General features: G+C 55.7%; 2 protein-coding genes across 2 annotated transcripts; one reads left to right on the plus strand and one right to left on the minus strand.

The window, feature by feature from the left end:
• The first annotated feature begins 1,138 nt into the window (after positions 1-1,138).
• On the plus strand, positions 1,139-5,948 carry ICAM2 (intercellular adhesion molecule 2). The gene is made up of 4 exons (XM_039235932.1): positions 1,139-1,343; positions 3,131-3,394; positions 4,589-4,909; positions 5,566-5,948. Exons 1-4 carry the CDS (start codon positions 1,154-1,156, stop codon positions 5,712-5,714), a joined length of 924 nt encoding a protein of 307 aa, XP_039091863.1. The 5' UTR covers positions 1,139-1,153; the 3' UTR covers positions 5,715-5,948.
• Positions 5,949-7,121: 1,173 nt separating this feature from the next.
• Positions 7,122-8,984, minus strand: PRR29 (proline rich 29). Its single transcript, XM_039235933.1, has 4 exons — positions 8,865-8,984; positions 8,520-8,595; positions 8,204-8,310; positions 7,122-7,378 (listed from the first exon to the last, which is right to left on the minus strand). The coding sequence occupies exons 1-4, from the start codon at positions 8,922-8,924 to the stop codon at positions 7,148-7,150; spliced, it is 474 nt and encodes a 157-aa protein (XP_039091864.1). The 5' UTR covers positions 8,925-8,984; the 3' UTR covers positions 7,122-7,147.
• Positions 8,985-21,187: the final 12,203 nt, after the last annotated feature.

Consider the following 21,187-nt stretch of genomic DNA (forward strand, 5'->3'; position numbering starts at 1 on the left):
CATTATCCTTCTGATCCGGTGGGGACCACAGAGTCTCTACACAGCAGCACCCGCTGTCTGAGCCCCGGGTCCGCACCCTCAGACTCCCCGAGGGTTCAGGGGAGTGTTTCCTGCAGCGCCGCACAGACCAGATCCCAGTCGGGGGTTCTAGCTTGCTCTTTTCTGCATCTTCTCCTGGCATCACTCCAAAGCAGGGCTGTCCAGGGACGGGCCCAGTTCCGGGCTGACAAGCAGCACTTGCCTACCCGCGGTGGTAACAGCCTTTGGCCTCAGCAGCCCAAGAGAAAGGCACGAATTCACCCTCGCAACCCAGGAACAGAGTTTGGCCTGAGCCCTGAAAACGGTGGGGCGCCCCTGATAAAGCAAGGAGACCCGATCCTCTCCTGCCTCTCCCAGGCCCTGCTGGCCCCAGGGACTCCTGCTTCTGGGGGTTCCCTCAGTAGATGACAAAGCCTCCCTAGAAATGCACAGCAATGCCTCAGGCCCTGAGCCCCCCATCCCCAGACCAAGGCTCCCTGCCTGGAAGGGTTGGGGAAGACGCCATAAACCAGGCCCTGGAAACGGAGGCTGGGGGGTTGGGCTACAGCCAGACTGACCCCCATTACCTTTGTCTGTGTCTGGGCTGCCGGGGACTGTTGTGGGAGCACTTCCCTCAAATTGTCCCTATCAGCTGAGTCAGGACAGGTCAAGGTTGCAAGTGGGTGGCTGTTGACGTTTAAGTAGCTGTGCCGGGGTGCTCTGATGGAGTACCTCCAGTGCTTGCTCAGGTCTCCTTTGAGAAGCCCGGCTCCCTGCCCTCTTCGCTATGGAGACTGCATGTCCTAGACAAGCCTGACTTTGGATACTCTCTTCCCAGAGGGGAACCGGACAACGTTTGGGTTGGGATTTGGGGTTCCCAGGTCTGGGACTTACAGGCATCTCTGTCCTCTGTGCACCCACAGTGCACCGAGCCCCATGGACACCCCCATCCCTGGCACACAGGTGCAGCCGTTGCTCACCCTGCCCCCTGCACAGCAGCGTGGCAGAAGGCCAGGTTATACCCTGGCTTATCAGCTACTACCCAGCTTCCTCTGCCTGCGTTCCTGCAGGCCTGAGGCTCTGGGAGCCAGCCTTCCAAGTGGCTTCCCGAGTGCCTCTCAGATAATGAGAGGAAATGTGGTCACCAGCTCATAGAAGGCCAGAGTTCCAGGCTGCGGCTCCAGGCCACCTCTTCCTGACTTACATCCATCTCTCTCAAGGCAGCCCTCAGCTGGTCCCTGGGAGCCTGTGGATGCCGTGCAAGATGTCCCCTTTTGGTAGCTGGGGCCTGCCTGCCACCCTTCTCACCCTGTTCTGCTGCCCAGGTGAGCTGGTATCTGGGGTTCCTGACTCGGCACGTGTCAGCCAGGAGGGTGGGCCCCTGCTCCCCTGGCTTCAGGCGCGGGAGGGGGTCCTGGCCTGAAGTCACTGAGGCTTTGAACACAGAGGCAGCCACCATCGGTATGGATGCTGTGCCAACCTGGCTTCTCCATGATTCTGGCAGAGGAAAAAAAGAAAAGCTAGCCTTTTGGTGACCACAGCTTCATGGCATGTGGCAGGTCATGGAGGCCAAATGGTGGGTGGCACGGGGGCCTGAGGTGGAAGGGGGTGCCAGGGTTCAAGGGAAGGTGAGGGACTGCCCCAGCTGTTCCTCAGATGTGGCCTAGGGACAGCGGGGGTGGGGGGTAGCAGAGGACATTGCCTTTTGACTATGGCCTATAAAAGGGAAACTCACGCATCTTCCAGGGAGGGGCTCAGGGGACTTGAAGGGAAATGCTACCGTGTGCTGAGCACTCTGTTTTGGACAACCTGCCAGGTGCTTTTCAAGTACTATCTCACTGAACCTTCACCACAACCTTGCAAGAAGGGTATTACTAGCCCACCTGACAGAGGAAGAAACAGATTCAGAGAGAGAAAGCACCTTGCCCAGGGTCACACAGCTGGTACATGGCAAACTCAGGTTTCGAATCCAGCTCTGTCTACCTGCAATGCTCCTTTCTTGTCATTTCATTACATGCCACTAGCTGAGGGCTGAGTGGGGACATGCTGGTGCTGTGGGAGCACAGGGCAGGTCCAGCTAGCTGGGACCAGGGACCTTCTGGCCATCACTGAGTGGGAGGTGAGCACTGGGGACTCAATCTTTATGCACCAAAGACTTCTTGAATGTCTGCCATTCACAGGGCATTGTGCCAAGAGAAACCTGAAAAATCTGGGCCCTGCTTTCTAGAAGCTCCAGAACATCTAAGGGAGAGTCAGCATGAATATAAATCATTTGCAATTACCTTTCTAAACTCCTCTCCCCCTGCCTTCCTCCTTGCTGAGCTCCACCCATCCTGATCTTGCCATTCCTCAAGCACACCAAGCATGCCCTTGACCCAGAGTGTTAGTGCTGGAAACACTCCCCCTCCCCAGAGAGCTACAAGGCTCACCCCCACCCCCTCCAGGTCTTTGCAGGATGTCTTGGTGAGGCCTGTGCTGACCACACTATTAAAATGACGGCTCCACCCCGCCCTCTCTCTCTTTCCCTGGGCACTGATCACCACCTGGCAGACTGGCTGTTTCACTTGTTGATGATTGTCTGTCTCCTTCACTATAATGTGAGCTCTGCAAGGGCAGGATTTGGTCTGCTTTGGTCACTGTTGTGTCCCCAGAGCCTAGAATGGCACTTGGCACAGAACAGGTATTCAAAAAGCATTTGCAGAGAAAAGAAAGGAGAAAGGGTTAATCCACAGGGACCAAGACGACATAGTCCACCTCCAGTTCTTAGAGGTCTTCGTGGAGAAGGGGACATTTGGGCTGGGCTTTGAAGGTCAAATAGGATCCCTCTCCATGGTACTGGAAGATGTAAGAAGAATGGAGACAAAGAAGACTAATTTGAAGGTGATGGGCTGGCGGAAGAGTAACCAGAGGCAGGGAGATAGCTGGGACAGCACGGAGACCTCTGTCTAGACGTTTGAGGCAATAAATAAGGCCTGAGCAAGGGGAGAGTAGCAGAGGGGACTCTGGACTTCCTTCTTGGGCACCTGCCCCTTGATCAGACTACCCACAGTGGGCAGTTGCATGGGGGCAGGGCAGCAGAGACTGTTGCTGCCCTGTATTTCTGGTCTTCCAGGGTCTGGTGAGATGTTTGAGGTATACATGCATCCAGAGCAGCTGGCCTTGGAGCCCGGAGAGACCCAGTTTATCAACTGTAGTACCAGCTGTGCCCAGCCTGATGTCAGTGGTCTGGAGACCACCCTAAGCAAGACTCTGATAGCCCAAGGAACTCAGTGGAAGCAGTACATGGTCTCCAATGCCTCCCAGGACACAATCATCCACTGCTACGTCACCTGCTCCGGCAAGCAGAAGTTAAAGAGTCTCAACGTCAACGTGTTCTGTGAGTGCCGCATGGCAGGACCCTCCTCCCCATGGCCAGAGCCCATGTCAGCTGTGTGTTTGCAGAGCTACTCTGTTACTGCTCCCAGGCACTTGCTATGGTCCTTACCTCCCTGGGCTCCTGGGGTGACAAGGAACAGGACCCTGACCTTGGGCTCAGAATCTGCTCACACCCTTCACTGGCCTCCTCCTTGAGCCTGCTGGCAACCCCAGTTCTGAGGCTTGCTCAAAGGACAATCCAAGCAAGGCCCGCACAAACCTAAAAGTCACTTCCCAGGCAGGGCCCACGGTCTCCTCCCCTCTCGTGGGACACCCCCCCACCCCATGACAAGTAGTGGGGGCACCAAAAGAAGGGCCAGCACTCTCTCTAGCTACCACTTCCCCTCATGGAGAGAAAGTTAAGGCATCACCTGGGGCTTTTATAATCCCGAGGGCCCCTGGCAAATGTGTGACCATCACACACACACACACACACACACACACACACACACACACACACGGGCATGGAGACCTTCCCATAAGCCAGGATTTCCTCCACATCTCTGCAGCGAGGCTATGGTTTGGGTCCTTCCCATGACCAACATCAGTGGATCCAGTGAATAGAAAGACATCCTATATCCAACATATTATCCGGGGGTGATTGAGGCAAGGTATTCTAGCTCAAAAGAGAGCCCAGGGTACCACTGAGGGCCCTGTTTAATAGATAAAGGATGGAGGTAGCTATGAACCTGATCCTGGAGAAGCAAGGCAGGTCTGACTCCAGTCCCTGCGTCTTAAGTGAGGATCCCACAACTGGTGGCCCCGATCTAATGAACATTCCCTTCTAAGTCCCAATCTAATCATCCAGCCGTATAATGTGGAAATTTGTGTTTGATTTCTGGAGAAGGAGGAGACTGATCCAGATTTTTTATTTCTAGTTGACTGTACACTTCCTGGACCTCCTCTCTGTAGACACCTGACCACCTCCATTCTTAACCATTCCAGAAAACATCCTGTTGGTAAAACTACCGCCCAACACATCCTTCACCCTGAACTGCTTCCTTCTTCCTCTCTTCACACTCTGGACCAGGCCAGGCCCCAGCCCACTTCCTCCCCGAGTCTAGAACACTACGGTGCCAGGGGCTGGGCCTGGCTGGGTAGGGCCTGTAGGATGGCACCCCCATCCTGACCAGACTCCCCTCTTTCTTCCCCACAGACCGTCCAAAGCAAGTGCTGCTGAAACTGCAGCCCCCTTGGGTGGCTGTGGGGGAATCCTTCACCATCGAGTGTTGTGTGCCCACTGTGGCACCCCTTAAGAGCCTCACTCTCACCCTGCTCCGTGGCAAGGAGGCCATGTACAACAAGACTTTTAGGATGATGACACCTGACCCTCAAGAGGCCACAGTCACCCATAACGTCACAGCTCACAAGGAAGACGGACGCCACAACTTCTCTTGCCGGGCGGACCTAGACCTGCGGTCTCATGGTGGGGGCCTTATTTCCAGAATCTCGGAACCCCAGATGCTCAAGGTCTATGGTGAGGGAGAGCCCCTGGATGGAGGGAGTGGGGAAGGGCATGCACCTTCAGTTCCTTAGGGCAAGAAAAAACCTTCACCACCAGGTTCAGGGGCCAGGCACCCAGGGACCCCACACTTAATCCTGGGGGGGGGGCGGTTCCCTCTTGCTCTCCCTCTTCCCTGAAGCTCTTTCCATGTGCTTAGTTTGGACCCCAGCTAGTTGCTTGGCCATTAGTGAACAGTGTGACCTTGACCAACTCAGCCTCCTCTCTCTGGCCATGGCCCCTCTCTACATGTAGAGGTTTGGCCCTAAGATCCCCCGGAGCTCCGCTGTTCTGTGACCCTTGATGAACAAGGTGTTCCCTGTCTTCAGAAAGTTGGTAGAAGCTCACTCAGTTCTTGCCAGGGCTTGGTCTGGACCATGCCACTGTCCAGGCCATGGTGATCAGGAACCACATGCTGGGGGACATCAGCCCTCACAGTCTCACAGAGGGCTGGCTGGTGGCCTGGACCCCGGCCCACCTTTCCTCTAGATACTACACATTAGCTGCTCATCCCTGCAACACAAGTGACTGCAAGACGGGGGAGGGCCGGGTGGATGACAAAGCACACCTCTTGGGCCCTGGAACCTAGGGCCAGAGGACTTCTAAGACCGCTGCCCCCTCTCCCTCCCCAGAGCCCATCCCAGACAACCAGATGGTCGTCATCATCACAGTGGTGTCCGTGCTGCTCTTCCTGTTTGTGACATCCATCCTCCTGTGCTTCGCCTTCGGCCAGCATTGGCGCCTGAGGCGGATGGGCACCTATGGGGTACAAGGTGCTTAAAGGGATCTAAGTCGGGCCTACTGGGCACAGTCTACACGAGTGGCATGGCCACCACCACGGCGGTCACTGGAACTCAGCATGGCTCCTCAGGGTTGTGGTCCAGCCCTGGCTGCAGGACTGTAAGGAACAGCAGAGGACTTTGGGGCCATTTCCTCTTCTACTCTGAATATATACACCTGGGCCTCAATGTCTTCTCCTGGGATAAAACTCAGCCGCCGAGAAGGGCACACACCAGTCCTGGACTTCTCCCTCCAAATGTGTCCTAAGACTTCCTCTGCCCATGTCTTCACAGGGGACTACCAGAGCCCTAGCCAGCCCAGGCCTTGGGGCGCCCCCAGGCTGACCAGCCCAGGCACCAGGCACCCATCCTCACGGAGCCCTGAGTGACTAACTTCTCCTGAGGGAGGGTGGGGGTGACACACCCTCGTCCAGGGGGACAGAGAGACATTCTGTTCCTACTTGGCCCTCTGGGACCTCAGGCCACCCCCGCTCGGAGCAGGACATGACTCTGACTTCTCCTTTCTGCCTGGGGCGAGGGTAGCGCCCAAGGGAACTGGCTCAGCTCCAGGACCTTCTGAGCCAGGCCTCTCCCGCCTCACTCTGGGCCTTCAGAGAGCCTCAGACAACAAAATCAGTCCTCCCCTCACCTGCCCGGGCATTAGGCCATCGAGACCCCCAGCCCTAGCTATCCCAGAGAGGGGTGAGTGGAGGAGGTCGAGGGAGGGCTCTGGTTCCCAGACCACCCTCTGTGGCCTCCCAGCCCTGGATGATGCTTAGAGGGACTCTTACTCCTGGGCAGATATCAGGTCAGTTCAGGGTCTCAGTGGGGTGAAGAGTGTATTGATGCACCCAGGAGAGGGCCTGGCTGCAGTTGAGGGAGGAGACGGGCTGCTGGGCATGGGCGCAGAGTCACAGGCACTAGAGGGGACTCGGGGGCTCCAGGGTTCTCTCCAGCCTTGCAGTGAGGCTGGCAGCGTCCTGGGACTGGCGTCCATCCTCACAGTAGGCTCTCAGCATCATAGAAGTCTGGGGAGAGAACAGCACCTTCACCTTGGCTCCCTCCTGCCTCACTGGACCCAAGGAGGGAAAGGGAAAGGGACAGTCCAGTTGCCTACAGTAGTGATGGTAGGAGCTCCCCACTCCCAAAATGGCCCTCCTGACCCACCCCCAGCCTGGACTTGGGCCCCACTGCCCACCCACCCTGCCCCTACCTGAAGCCGGGGGTACATCTGCACCCACAGTCCCTGTGGCACTGGGGGGTGGTGGTGGGGGGATAGCTCTCCTGAGATGGAGAAAAGGAAGACACCCCCCATCAGAAGGGGTCTCTGGGGTCTCACCCACAAGTATCTCCACTCCACCCCTACCCCCTGGTGAGCTCTTCCAGCCCAGCCCCAGAGAAGAGTCTGGGCAATGCCCAGATCCCCCAGCCTCACTTACGACCCCCTTCTCCCAGGGGCAGGAGGGCGGTGCTGAATCTGGGACATGTCCTGCAAGTAAGGCTGATGTGGGGGAGGGGAAAGAAAAGGGACTGGCCAGGGTAGCAGGGGACCCGGCCTGGGCATCGGGCAGGGGAGGTAGTGGTGGTGGAACACCAAAGGCCCTTCCTCCTGGGCTTGCATCTCCTCCTCCTCCTCATACTCCTCTTGTTGACCCTCCAGGTAGACCTGGGAATTGTGGGAACGGGGGAGGAGAGATGATGATACCGGACACAGCTCTCCCTACCCCCACTCCTCTGTTCCGCTAATTTCTCCTCATAAAATGGAGCATTGACTACATGGAAGCAAGGTACTTTGGAGACATTCATTCCTTATTTTGCAGCAGGGAAAACTGAGGCTCAAAGAGGCTAAAGAACTTGTTTGAGGTCACCCAGACCTGGCTGAAGATTCCAGGTATGACTCCAAAACTGGGTCAGGAGTCCCATGACCTGCCCCTGGCCTCACCCCCAGACCCTGGACCCACCTGTGCCCCATCAGGGAGGTGGGGTGCTCATCCCAGGCCCCCCGCCAGCCCCCCCCAAGGGCCAGGGTTTGAGGAACGGCAGCAGCTCTGGCAAGCCTGGATGCTGGACACAACCTGGCCTCCAAGCTTTCAAGGTCACCTGCTCCTCCAAGGAGTCTTTCCCCAACCAGGTGTGCCCTCAGGCCTTGTACCTTTTCCCGTGACAGTCACAGCCAAAGCTGCCTTGTTTCCACTGTCATTCATTTATTCTTTTCACTTGTTCAGCATATATCACTTGAGCCCCTACTAAGTATCAAGCCCCCTGCAGACCCAGGGTACAGGAGTGCCTGTCCTCCGGGGCCTGTATGGAGACCTCCTTGAAAACAAGACCTGAGCTGTCTGGATTTGGGGACTCCCACCAGATGGAGGCTTCTGGCAGGGGAGTCTGGCACATAATGGATGCCAAAGGGACCCAGGCAGGCCCACTGCACTGTTGCCTGATTCTTTTTCTCAAGGATCCACCCCAGATGCATCCCCACCCTTGGACGCACCTGCGTGCCGGGAGGAGCTGGCCCTGGGTGGAGCGCTGCTGCCACCAGGCGACTCAGCAGCAGCTGGTGCATCTGCGCGTTCTGCAGCAACATCAGTTCCAGCAGGTCTGGGGGCGGGGGGGGGTGCTCAGCAAGCCCACCCATGTCTCCCACGGCCCACTGCCCACCGCCGGGATCCCAGGGCCTCCCCGCCCCCCCTCCAGCCCCCATCTCCCAACACCAGCCCGGGGCCGCGCGGGAGGGAGGTGTAGCGAGGAAGCCCAGAGAATGTGCGAGGCCGACTCGGGGTACATAGCGGGTGAGCCCGGAGTCTCACCTTCCTTCACGCGGCCGGGCTGCGGAGGCGGAGGTGGGGCGGCCCATGCGAGGGGCTGCAGGACGGTCACGCAGGGCTGGTGGGGAGCGGGAGACTCAGCCAGGCGAGGCGGGCAAGGAATGGGGACCAACTTCTCCTCACCCCCCGCCCGTGCACCCCCCGAGTTGCTCCCTACTCCCGCAGGGGTCGCTTTCTTCTTCCCGCCCGCGCACGGCCTCCCCCTTCCCTGAGCCTCTTCCTCGGCGCCTGGGGTCGCTCACCTCACCCACCCCACTTGCTCCGGGTTCGGCCCCTCCAGGGACGTCTCCCCAATCAGCCAACCTCAAAGGGCAGCTCAGCCCTCACCGTCGGGGCTGCACTCTGTGGCGGGGGCTGACCCCAGCTTCCTCCGATGCGGAAGGCCATGCCTGCTTTCGCGGGTCCGGGTTACCTAGGCGACGCGGGGGACGCCAAGGTCTCCTTCCACGCATGCGCAGGTCCCTCGCCAGTCCCTGAGCTCCGAGCGTGCTATGCTCCCCACGCCCCCCCCGGGACTCCCTCCCACCCGAGGCCTCGCCTCTGAGGGATGCTTACCTCCAACCTGCGTTGGGTTCCCTGAGCATAGCATCTTACTCCTCCCTGAACCTCGTGCACCTCCAATTCCGAGCCTCGGGGCTCGTGTTTGTTGAGTGAGCGCGTGAGGGGCTGGGGAGACCCGCCAGTAGAGAATTCTGTAGGAGCAGGCGAGGCGGGGAAGGGCAGGTGAGTGAGGAGCGCAGAGGGAGTGCTGTCCCTCTGAGTCAGAGGTGCATCCTTCAGGTTAGGAGTGGTTTCTGGAGCAGACCAAGGAAGCAAACATCAACCAAGTTCACAGAAAAGACTGGACCCTGGCCAGACACAGGTGGCTGGCCCCTTGACTCTCCCCTTGTGGCCATTCCCTCGTTTCTGGCTGCTACTTTGCAGAGGCGGAGAACCCAGGGACTTCGGCACCAGTGCCTCATTATTGTCCCACATCCTGGAAAAATTACCAAAGCATGCATTCTTTTGACAGGAAGTTATCAAGGTCTTCTTTGCTTCAGAACAGGTGAGGGGAGAGATCTATTTCGGCAGCTGTGACCATCCTAAGATAGGCCCTGAGCAGCAGTCAAGGAAAATCCAGACAGGAAGCTGGGATTAGCACCCCTTGGGCTGCCCTTCCCCCACTCTCTACTTCTGTTCAGCTCCTCTTCCTGGCAGTCCTGGTGTCTAGAACCAGAAAGACCATTCCCACCTCCTCCTTTGTGCTTTAGTCCCAGAGGGGGGGCCTGTGGGCCGTGCATTAGCTGTGAGTCTTATATCTTCAATGGCCATCAGCAAGCTGACATCGGGCAATGTGGTGACCAGCCCCAGGGGAGTGGGATGGACACAGAGGTGCATCTTTCCATCTGCACCCTCACTGCAGTTAGAGGGGCGAAACCAATCCTTGTGCTTACCATCAGCAAACCTTGACCAAGAAGGTGCCTGTGTGTGCAAGGCGCCCTTCTGGACACTGGAGATACAGTAGTATATTCTTGCTGGTTTCAGCATTGCTGGGAAGTGGAAAATGAAAGCAAAAATGCAAGACTATGTATGGGGCACCTGGGTGGGTCAACTAGTTAAGTGTTTGACTTAATTTCAGCTCAGGTTATGATCTCTTTGTTCGTGGGATCTGCACTGACAGTGTAGAGGCGGCTTAGGATTCTCTCTCTCCTTCTCTCTCTCTGCCCCTCACCACTTGCTCTCTCTCTCTCTTTTCTCTCTCAAAATAAATTAATAAACTTAAAAAAGATACAAGACTGTGCAAAGTCCCCTGTGGGTGAGACATATAAGAAGAGGTCATGGGGCACCTGGGTGGTTCAGTTGGTTAAGCATCTGACTTCGGCTCAGGTCATGATCTCACGGCATGTGGATTTGAGCCCCACATGTGGCTCTGTGCTGAAAGCTCAGAGCCTAGAGCGTGATTCGGATTCTGTGTCTCCCTCTCTCTCTGCCCCTCCCCCCCCCTCTCTCTCTTTCAAAAATAAATAAACATTAAAGAAATTTAAAAAAAAAAGAAGGGTTCATAAAAAGAGATGAACTGATCACCGAAGGAAAGGATTCTGAAGTGAAGCCCTTCAGCCAAGCAGTGTGAGAGAGGGCAGCCCAGGTTGGGGACACAGCCTGAGCCAAGGCACAGGTGTAGAAATAGACAGGGCCTGAAATGATCTGGTGGTCACACTCTCTGGCTGTGGTGGAGGAGCGAGGCAGAGAGAAATTCCAGCAGCCCAGGCAGACACAGGTCATCCTCACAGGCTGTCATGGAATCCAGGCTGAGCCATGTAGCTAAGGGAGAGCCCTCAGTGAGTTTTGAGCAGGAGAGAAATAGGGCAGTGACATGTGTACCAACATGTTTTAGGAAGATTCGTCTTGTTCGTCACATCTTTGATAATGTCCTCCAGACTCAGGAAGAACCAATGTCTGATGGGGATGTATCTTCCCAATGGTATACAATTGGTTCCTGCACTCACCTTCAGTGTTTCCATCTGGGGACATTTTCTGGCCACAAGTGAGGCAGGTCAGAAGTCATCCCAGAGGCAGTCCTGAAGCATCAAGGGATAGCAGTTGATGGTAAATACCCCAGCCTGCTGGCCTCAGTGGGACAATTCTGGGGGATCCTCCACAAAGTTTTCCAATAGTCCCTATGGCTTTATGTCCCCGGTGTCCCAGTGATAACCTGGTCACCAACAGACACACACTTCACTGGCTTTTTTTTCCCTTTCTCTGTCATTTCTCCACTCCCTTACAGTGCTTCCTGGATTCCCCTTCCAAATAAACTACTTGCTCCCAAATCCTTGTCTCAGGCTCTGCTTTTGGGGAAATCCAAACTAAGACACTAGACTCCCACTTTCTCCGTGTCTGCCCCCAGTCTGCTGAAAACTCTGGAAAAAGCAATTCTAGTTGCTCTGTGATAAAATTTGCGTTCAGTGAAGTCAAATGCCATGGAAGAAAAGAGACATGGAAGAAAAGAGACATGGAAGAAAACTCATCTGGGAGTATGACAGTCAATGGATTAAACTAAGGCAAAGCTGGAGGCAGGGAGGCCAGCAGAAGGCCATCATCCCCAGTCCTCTGAAAGAAGCACAGAGCAGGCTCGCGGTGGCCGTGAAAAACAGTCAGGAATTGGTGATTTCAGATAGAAAATCACATGTTAATCACACACGAAACTTGTATTTTGGTTTTTTAAATTTTTTTAATGTTTATTTATTTTTGAGAGACAGAGACAGAGCATGAGAGGGGGAGGGACAGAGAGAGAGAGAGAGGGAGAGAGACACAGAATCTGAAGCAGGCTCCAGGCTCTGAGCCATCAGCACAGAACCCAATGCAGAGTTCTAACTCACGAGCCATGAGATCATGACCTGAGCTGAAGTCGGACACCTGACCGACTGAGCCACCCAGGTGCCCCTTGAAACTGGTATTTTGGAAGACAGGGCTGAGATAAAGCTATCTGGCTTCTGTATTCAAGCAGAGTTCTTTGTCAAAGGAAACGGAAACATTTGCCAGTTGAAGAATGGAAAAACCACACACGCTTATCTGCCAGAGCTATTTTGCTTATAGATGATCTAACATTAGTCCAACAGTGGAGAAGGTGACTTTCCATACTTACCCTGCCTACTACTATCTTCTTTGAGGCATTGAATGCTCCACCTATTTCCTTTTCATTTTGTCTCGGCGAAGACTCTTGTTTGCATCCTTGGCTTTTTGTTTTATGGGTTTTTTTGGGCAGTTTTTTGGTGACACACCGAAATATATACCAAAGTCCTTCCTGTTGCCTTGGTAAATCTGTAGCTAGGAATAAGCCAAACATGGAAAAATGTGTTCATCACAGTGCTATTTAAAAAAAATTTTTTTTATAGTTTATTTTTGAGACAGAGACAGAGCATGAGCAGGGAGGGGCAGAGAGAGAGGGAGACACAGAATCTGAAACAGGCTCCAGGCTCTCAGCTGTCAGCACAGATCCTGATGCGGGTCTCGAACCCACTAACCGTGAGATCGTGACCTCAGCCGAAGTCGGACTCTTAACCGACTGAGGCATCCAGGTGCCCCTCACAGTGTTATTTTTAGTAGTTGAAGATTGAACACATCCAGCATCCTCTAAAGGGAATGGCTATGTAAATGAAGGCAATTCAATCAGAGGAAGAGTGTGTAGTCATTAAAAAAAAAAAAAAATGAGAAATGTGCTCCCTCCTTTTCTCCTCAGATGGAATTGCAGAGAAAAGGGAACTTTTAAGAATTTGAGTAGGGGGGCTGTGTGCCTGGGTGGCTCAGTCAGTTAAGCATCTGACTTCGGCTCAGGTCATGATCTCACAGTTTGTGGGTTTGAGCCCCGCATCAGGCTCTGTGCTTTCAGTGCAGAGCCTGCTTGGGATTCTTTCTCTCTCCCTCTCTCTGTCCCTCCCCCGCTTGCACATGCTCACCCTCTCTGTCTCAAAAATAAATAAGCTTTAAAAAAAAAAAAAAGAATTTGGGTGGAAATGTCAGTATTTCTTTTTGGTACAGATGAGGAAGTGCTAAGCAGAGACAGACAACCCAGCAACAGACCCTTTCCTTGGGTCCCCTTCCTAATGAGGCATGAATTGGAAGGAGCTAGTTACATGACTACTGTGGGGAGAGGCCTCAAAAATACCACAGGAAAGAAATCCCATTTTTCTGCTTAGAGGCTCTGTGCTGTTTCTCCAAATCATAGCTTTCCTTGTGAGATGTGTGTGTGTGGGTGTGGGTGTGTGTGTGTGTGTGCGCGCGCGCGCGTGCTTGACAGTCCCCGGTGGCACTTTGGAGACTTCTAAACATGTAGATGGCAGCAGTGGGATACATTGTGATGGGGACTTGCTTTCAAGGTCAAGGTCCCACCTCACAGGAATAGAGCTGTGGAGTGGAGTCCAGAGTCCTCCCCTCCTCGACTCCCTGGAATTAGGGTGTCTCCAACCACAGGGGAGCCCCTGCCCCTGATTCAGGGAGGGAACTGACTGCTCAGGCAGGGGTGAGGGGCCGGGGGCAGTGGCCAGGACAGGGTATGACAAGGCCAGTGCCTGTGGGTCATGGTGGGATTTTCTCGTTTTTTATTTATTTACTTATTTATTTTATTTATTTACTGAGAAAGAGAGAGGGAGAGCATGAGCAGGGGAGGGGAAGAGAGAGAGAGAATCTCAAGCAGGCTTTGTGCCATCAGCATGGAACCCAACATGGGGCTCAATCCTAAGGCCCTGGGATCGTGACCTGAGCCAAAATCAAGAGTCAGAGGCTCAACCAACTGAGCCACCCCAGTGCCCCAGAGTGGGATTTTTCTGAATGGTGCTTCTAAGAATTCTTTTGTCTGTGGGCACCTGGTACTCAGCCTGAACTAGCCTAAAGAAAAGGGACGCTTTTTGGCTCATGTGATGGGGCAGACAGGGACAGAGCCACTCTGTAGCTTGATCCAGGGGTCAAGAAGTGTCTTCAGGTCCCTCTCTCATGTCCCTTCCCCCTGCCCGCCCCCCCCCCCCCAACATCGTGTGTGCTGTTCTCATTTGTTCATCCTACAGACAGGCACTTCCACTCGGTGGGAAATACTCCTAGGCACCTTCAGACTTCCTCCCATTACCTAGACAAACTTAGAGAATCCAAGGAGAGAGAGTTCATCTTTCTTTTGTATCAATACATATAACTGCCCAGAAGGACTATGATTGGCCCGACTTGTGCCACGTATCCAGCTTTAGGACCAACCACTGTGGCCAGATCTGGGTGACATGGCCCTCTCCATGGCCGGGCTGGGGTGGCCGTCCTGCGATCAGCAGCCACACCAGAATGACCTATTTGGAGTAGGGAAGAGGCAGTCCCCCAAAAGAAGGACTGCTGTTATCAAGAGAGGGAGGCATTCATTTCCCTTGGGCTGTGGGGAAAAGTCATATTTCACATACAGCTTTGGTTTTCCAATCAGCCTTATTCCTAGTCCAAATGACACCTTGTGCAAATCAGAAAAATTAGCCCTGTCCTCTAGACAGTTTGCTACCATCTGCTGGACAATTATCATCTTTTAAATACATGAATCTATAATGATTGCAAACGTGATTGGTGTCCAGAATTGTACAGTCTACAACCCATACAACTGAATACAGCAGTCCTCGCCCTCATATATTACAATTCCCTTCAATTACTTCAATCTCTCATTAAAGACGTTCATACCGGGGCGCCTGGGTGGCTCAGTTGGTTAAGCGTCTGACTTCGGCTCAGGTCATGATCTCACAGTTCATGGGTTCAGGCCCCTCATCGGGCTCTGTGCTGACAGCTAGCTCAGAGCCTGGAGCCTGTTTCAGATTCTGTGTCTCCCTCTCTCTCTGACCCTCCCCTGCTCACGCTGTCTTTCTCTCTCTCTCTCTCAGAAATAAATAAAAAATATTAAAAAAAAAACGTTCATACCCCATAGAGCTCTAGGCAGAGCCCAAAAGGGAGGAGCCATATATGGGAATGACAGCTGCCTGCCCACCACCTCTCCTCCAGTGCGCACGGACAGTGCTACCAAGGGGACAGTAGCCAGCAGCAAAGCAAGCTGGAGCCAGAGCAGGGCCATGAGTGATGTCAGGGACCCCGAGGAACTGTTCTGGGGAACAGTTCTGGGAGGAACAGTTCTGGGAAGGATGGGACAAAACATTTGCTTTTCCTTGGAGTGCTAGAAGAGGGTCCTTATAAAGAAAAGGCAGGGGTGAGCAGACACCTGGATTACATTAGCAATGAAACTACACAGAAAATGTGTGTCAGAAGGGTCAATGAGCAAAACAGGATAAGAACCACGCACAGAGAACACCAACGCTTACACCTGTGGGTTTGGAAGCCACACCTCTGAGGGTGTGAAGTGACTCACCTGGGGTGAGACGCGGGCAGTCCAGGCTCAGCAGGAGCTTCCCAGGCCACAGCCAGGCCTGGCCCGCAGGGAGGGGCCCCACAAGGCTGCGGCTGTGTCCACGGAGAGGCAGAGGCGCTGGGAGGAGAGACGCCATCCGACCTCCAGGACTGAGGGGGACCACTCCTCAGGCCTCCCTGTGCCCCTCACAAAGGCCACACTCTCTCCTAGGCTCGGCTCAGCTGGCGAGCTGGCTACCAGAAAAGATGGTGTCAGGGACGGTTGTGGGAGACTGAGTTGCGGGAAGTAACGTGGAGGCGGGGGGCGGGGGGGGGGTGTCTTTGGAGTTCTCATGTCCGCCTGGGGCAGGCGCTGAGCTGTGAAGTGGGCCATTTCACAACAGCTCCACTAGAGGTCACTGCAGACCCAGAAAGAAGGGGGGAGGGGGACTGAACCAATCTCCTCCTGTCCCCCCACCCCTCCTCCCATCCCCAAGCTCTGAAGGATGAATGCCTAGCCAGTGATGGCGGGAGGGGGCAATGGTGGTGGAGAAATGACCCTTGAGATTGTTGTGTTGTCCAGCCAAGGGCTCTGTGTGTGTGTAGGTGTGTGTGTGTGTGTAAAGGATATGTGTGTGTTTGGGTGTGGGGGATATGTGGTTGTACAGATAGGCATACACTTGATGAAAATCTCGTGACCATAGGTGCACACAGGTGGCCCTGTGAACAGGAGTGTGGACATAGACTCAGACAACAGTACAGATGTAAGTGACACGCATGGAAATGCGCGAATGCATGAGCATGACTGTCGGTATGGGTGTGTGTACACACAGACGGACGCTTGATTAAAGTTTGTGCCCAGGATATGTGGCATTTGTGTTCAGCTGGCTATAGGTGTACAAGTATAGGCACGAACCTGATGTGAGTGTGAGAGTGTCTGCGTGAGCAGCAAGCACGTGTGGGTCGGTGTAACACACAGTGGAAGAGTTTGTGTGGATGTATTAAGGGTGATTTACATGTATGGCTGAGCATGTGTGAGTGTGGCATTTGTGGGGGGGCACGTTCGCAAGTGTGTACGGGGGCGAGTGTGCATGTGCCGCCTGGGCTCCTGGGAGTGAGTGTGAAAGGATACTGGTGCATAGAACGAGCCCCGTAAGCTCGTCCAGGGTGGGAGAGGGCCTGCGTGAGTAAGCTCATACGCGTGCCCCGCTGCGTGTACGCGTGTGCGCATGCGCGTGTGCGAGTGCACACGTGTGAGCGGCGAGTGTGCGGCCGTCCCAGGCTGAGCCTGAGCACACCCGGTGAGGGAAGCGCGGCCCAGGCTCCCACCTGAAGATTGGCCCAGTCCTCAGGTTTCACTCATGACCCTGTGACATCAGCGGCAGCAGCTGTCCCCGCCGCCCGGCCCCCCAGCCAAGTCCCCCAGAGTCCCAGCCCCAGCCCGAGGTGGGCACCGCACTCCAGGCTCAGCTGCAAGCGCTCCGCTCCTGTCCGGCAGTGAGTACCGCACCCCGCCCCAGCCGGCACCCCAAGGGCAGGCCACCCCGAGGAGAGGGCACCCTGGCCCTGTGCCCAGCCTGGCCTTAAGGAAGTCACCACTTCGCTCCGGGCACCGCTGTCCTGCCCACACCGGGCCCTGCTCTGCCCCGGCCTCTGCCTTGACCCTCCGTCCCCCCAACTTGCCTCTCGCAGCCGTCCTCTGCCCTCTGTGCCCCCGGCTGGCTGTCTATGCCTTGAGCAAGGGTCCTTGCCCTGGTCACAAATGGCCCAGTGGCGAAGGCCCGGCTCCGGCCGAGCACAGGGTGACCCCGGCTGAGTTTCTTCAGGAGGGGAGAGCAGAGGAGCCAAAACAGCCGGTTCACGTCACGGCGGCGGCGGCTCCGCCTGTTCACAGCAGCGGCTCGCTCGGGGCTCCGCCGCCGCCGTTCACAGTGGCTTGGAAGGCAGGGCTGTGGGGGGAGGAGAGCGGCGGGAGGCCGGGTGGGGGGGGGTGGCGGCTCCTTTGCTCTGCTGAAACAGGAATCTTCGAGATGCCAGCAGAGGACACATCTCAGGCTGTCCCGCCCAGGCTCTGCCCACCGCCCCGGCCTCTCCGGGCTCCCTCCCTAGACAAGCGAGGAAGGCAGAAAGGCTTCCATGAGGCCACGGCCCTGAGGGGACTCTGGGGGGTTCGGGAGGGGACTCAGGGGCCACGACCAGTGCCAGGGCAGAGCACAGACACCCCCCCTTCCTGCCGGTAGAGCCAGGAACTGGGGACACTGGGAGGAGGGTGGGCAGTGGCCAGTGGAAGAGGCGGGAAGGTCTGAGCAGAGGTAGAAGGTGTTTTGGAGGAGTGTGGTGTTGCTTATCAGAGGGACACATTTGTTCAAAAGATGGTGAGGTCCCCATCCAGAGGGCCCTGAGGGTGAGGTACTTGAGGCTTCCCAAGAAGGCCCTGGTGTGGCACAGAGAGCCTGAGCCCCTTCCCACTCCACCCAGTTAAACACTGTGTCTCGCTGCCCCTCCCCCTGCTTGGGCACAGGGCTAGGTCTTGGTGAGGCCTCATGATGCCCCAGGGTGGGGGGGTGGCCCTCCAGGTGGATACTAAACATGTCCCCCTCCCACCCATACCACTGGCAGCGGGGGCCTGGATGGAAATAAATTCCCCCAGAGCCTGGGAGGGTTAGAAACTACAGGAGCCTTGAAGGCCATTTAGTTTAGCCTCTCTGGATGAATCAGCTTGAAGAAAGTTAGCTAGAGAAGTTTGGGGCCTGTCTGGTTAGCCTGGAGAGGGGAAGGGGCTGACAGAGAGGTGGGGAAGAGCCAGTGGTGGGCATTATTGTCCCTCACCTATGACCAAGGCTGTGACTGCCCCCCAGGGCCCTGAGGTGAGCTAAGCAGATCCCTAGTGGTGGCAGTGACCAGACACAAGTGGGGCAGGGCTGGAGTTGGGCGTAGAGAACATTGGTTCTCCCAGGACCCTCCAGATTCTTCTGGAGCCATCCCCAGTTCCCTGCCCATGGCCTACAGCCTCACTCTGTGTGGCAGTGATGTGGACAGTTGTGGTTATCACATTAGTATTTGGAGCCACATCACATGCGTGGGCGATGCAGGGACCCAGACATAAAACCCAATGGCCCACTTCCATCTGCACCTCAGGCTTCTCTCAGGGGATCGGCTGGGATTTTTAGTGTGGTTTGGGGAAGATAATTCCTGTGCTAGCCTGGCTCTGCTTGTCATATCTGGTTGGGAATCTGCCTGGGGTCGGGGCTCGGGACTCAGGGTCACCTTCCTAGCCGTAGGCTGGCCTCGGTGTCAAGGGCCGCCTGGCTGGCTTCCCTCACCTGGGCCTCCGGGCCCCAACCGCAGGCCCAGGCCAAGGGGGAGCCCTGAGTTTGACCATGAAAGCATAAAACCCCTGGCCAGACGATGGGGATGGTCCTGACAAAGTCCCTGCCTTCAGAGACAACTCTGGCCACCAGAAGAGAGAAAAGTGTAGATATTGGCAGGGAAGGGAGGGGGTGGCCCAGCTGGGGGTGGAGTTCAGAAAAGTGTCCGGGGGACCAGGCATAGCCAGAGAGGAGAAAGGGATTAGATCTTACAGAGAGGGGTAGAAAGGCTCTCTCCAGGTGCCAGGAGAGAGAAGATGCATTGAGTGTAGATGAGAGCAGGTAGGGAGAAGGGAGTGGGTGGAGGAGGTGGGTGTCAACAACCAAGGTACAGGTTATACAAACCTTCAGTTCCTTGACTCCTCTTGCAGGGAAGGTTCAGGCTCAGAGGATCCTCACTTAGCGGAGGCACACAGCTAGTGAGTGGCTGAGTGGCGCTGATGGCTGGGGCAGGGCTGGGTAGGGGGCCGGCCTTGCCCCTGAGACCAGGGGGCGGGGCAGGGGGGTTTCCAGTGAGCAGCACTAGGGCTAGGGCAAGTGGCGGGCCTCCTGCAGGGTCCCCAGCTCTGTAGTGGCAGAGAGAGACAGGCGATAGCTTCTAGTGGCTTCTGGAGGGTGTGTTTATGGGGCTGGGGGAATCCCAGGTTCCCTCCGCCTCCATCACCCCTGCCCCAGGCCTTTCATGTGCTCTGGCCCCCATTCTGCCTCATCAGCAACAGCTATTTTTATTCCCTGCAGTTTTCAGTCAACAGCCATCGTTGGGGGGGGGGGGGATGGGGTGGCAGGAAGAACAGGAGCTTGAGGAGCAGAGGGGGAGGGGGATGGCAGAGGAGCCGCTGGACCCCTTGAAGGGCAGGCTGCCCCTTCCTCTCAGGTCTTGCTTCCCTCTGCCAGGAGCCCTAGCATGAATGGAAAGTGCAAATCCACAATGGTCACCAGAAACCACCCCGTTTTTTAACTGGTTTGTGAAACCAGGTGCCCCTGCCCCCCGCCCCCTGCCCCATCCCCACCAGATAGGTGCTAGAAGGTCATGGTCCAGTTTAGACTTGGGTGGTGATATAGCTTAGTGCTTAAGAGGCAAGGGCTCTTTCGAGAGCCCCAGGGGCCAGGTTTCCAGTCTACTGCACAAATAACCTCTGGCAAGTTACTTATGTTCTCCTTGCCTCAGTTTCCTCATCTGTCCAATGGAGTGATAATAGTAGGGACCGTGGTGAGAATTAAATGAGCTCATGAATGTGAGGTGCCCAGAACAATGCTTGGCAAGCAGTCAGCTCTCCGTAAGTGTTAACTAGTAGTTAATTATCACGGCTGTTACCAGGCTGTGACTCTGAAATCAACGTGCCATCTTGGGGGTGGGGGTGGGGGGGTGGGTAACAGAAGGAGGGGAGGAGCCACAAAAGGTGGAGAAGGTGGGTCTGCCTGGCAGGCAGCAGGACGACCCTATCCAGCTCTGGGCACATAGCTGGGAGGGGTTACATATATTTTTTTCCTAACTGTCTCCCCCAGGTGAGGGAGATCTGTTATAAAATGGACGGCAAGACCCCCTTCCAAGAGGGTTTGCAGTTTATAGATGTGGCCGTGAGGACTGTGAAACCAAAGGCAAGGCAGAATCCCTTTGGCTTACGTTTTAGTAAGATCTGCATGTGACTCTGGCCTTTTTTGAGGCCTGTAAAGTTCTAGATTGGCCCAATTTGGGAGAAGGAACTTTTACCAGGGTAGCTGGTGGGGAAGCAGCCCCGGAGCAGTTTCTGGGGGAGAGCGAAGTTCTCGGAGGTAGTGGCAGGGCCATGCTGGCTGAAGGGGCAGGAACAGTCCACCATCCTTTCTTGTGGGCTTCCGGTTACAGGCCGGGCTTCCATAGGCAGCAAGCAAGGGGGCCATTCTTTCTGATGCTGGTGACCATGATCCCCAGCCCCCAGGGCCTAGAAGGGGGACTGAGTGGGGAGGGCTCAAAGTTCACTGTACGCAGATGGTTAGGGGTTGATAGAGGGAACGGGGAGCCAGGTCGGCTCTGATCAGTTTTGTTTTTTTTTTAATTTTTCAGTGTTTATTTTTGAGAGGGAGACTGAGTGCGAGTGGGGGAGGGGCAGAGAGAGAAGGAGACACAGAACCTGAAACAGGCTCTAGGCTCTCAGCTGTCAGCACAGAGTCCCACGCGGGGCTCGAACCCACGAACCGTGAGATCATGACCTGAGCCGAAGTCGGAGGCTTAACCAACTAATCCACCCAGGCGCCCCTGGCTCTGATTGGTTTTGAACAATCTTCTTGGTGTCTCGGTGGACCCACGGCAGGAAAAAAGCCTGTCAGCCACTATCTGGGAAGGGCGAGGGTGTGGGGCAGAGAGAGAAGAGAACAGAGGCAGGCACCTCCCGGGGTAGACTGTAGGTAGGAACAGGCAGGGCAGGGGAGGCAGCCCTGTGTGCAGGGGGTAGATCTGCCCAAAGGTGGGTG

The sequence above is a fragment of the Hyaena hyaena genome, unplaced genomic scaffold (genome assembly GCF_003009895.1).
Source record: "Hyaena hyaena isolate Hyena2069 unplaced genomic scaffold, ASM300989v1 scaffold_104, whole genome shotgun sequence".
In the NCBI taxonomy this organism is placed as follows: Eukaryota; Metazoa; Chordata; class Mammalia; order Carnivora; family Hyaenidae; genus Hyaena; species Hyaena hyaena.

Coding starts and splice junctions, on each gene's coding strand:
- ICAM2 (XM_039235932.1), top strand. CDS start 1,154: ATGTGGTCACCAGCTCATAGAAGGCCAGAGTTCCAGGCTGCGGCTCCA. Junction 1,344..3,130: donor CACCCTGTTCTGCTGCCCAG/GTGAGCTGGTAT, acceptor CTGGTCTTCCAG/GGTCTGGTGAGATGTTTGAG. Junction 3,395..4,588: donor TCTCAACGTCAACGTGTTCT/GTGAGTGCCGCA, acceptor TCTTCCCCACAG/ACCGTCCAAAGCAAGTGCTG.
- PRR29 (XM_039235933.1), bottom strand. CDS start 8,924: ATGGCCTTCCGCATCGGAGGAAGCTGGGGTCAGCCCCCGCCACAGAGT. Junction 8,311..8,519: donor GCCCGGCCGCGTGAAGGAAG/GTGAGACTCCGG, acceptor CCCCGCCCCCAG/ACCTGCTGGAACTGATGTTG. Junction 7,379..8,203: donor CAGCTCCTCCCGGCACGCAG/GTGCGTCCAAGG, acceptor CACAATTCCCAG/GTCTACCTGGAGGGTCAACA.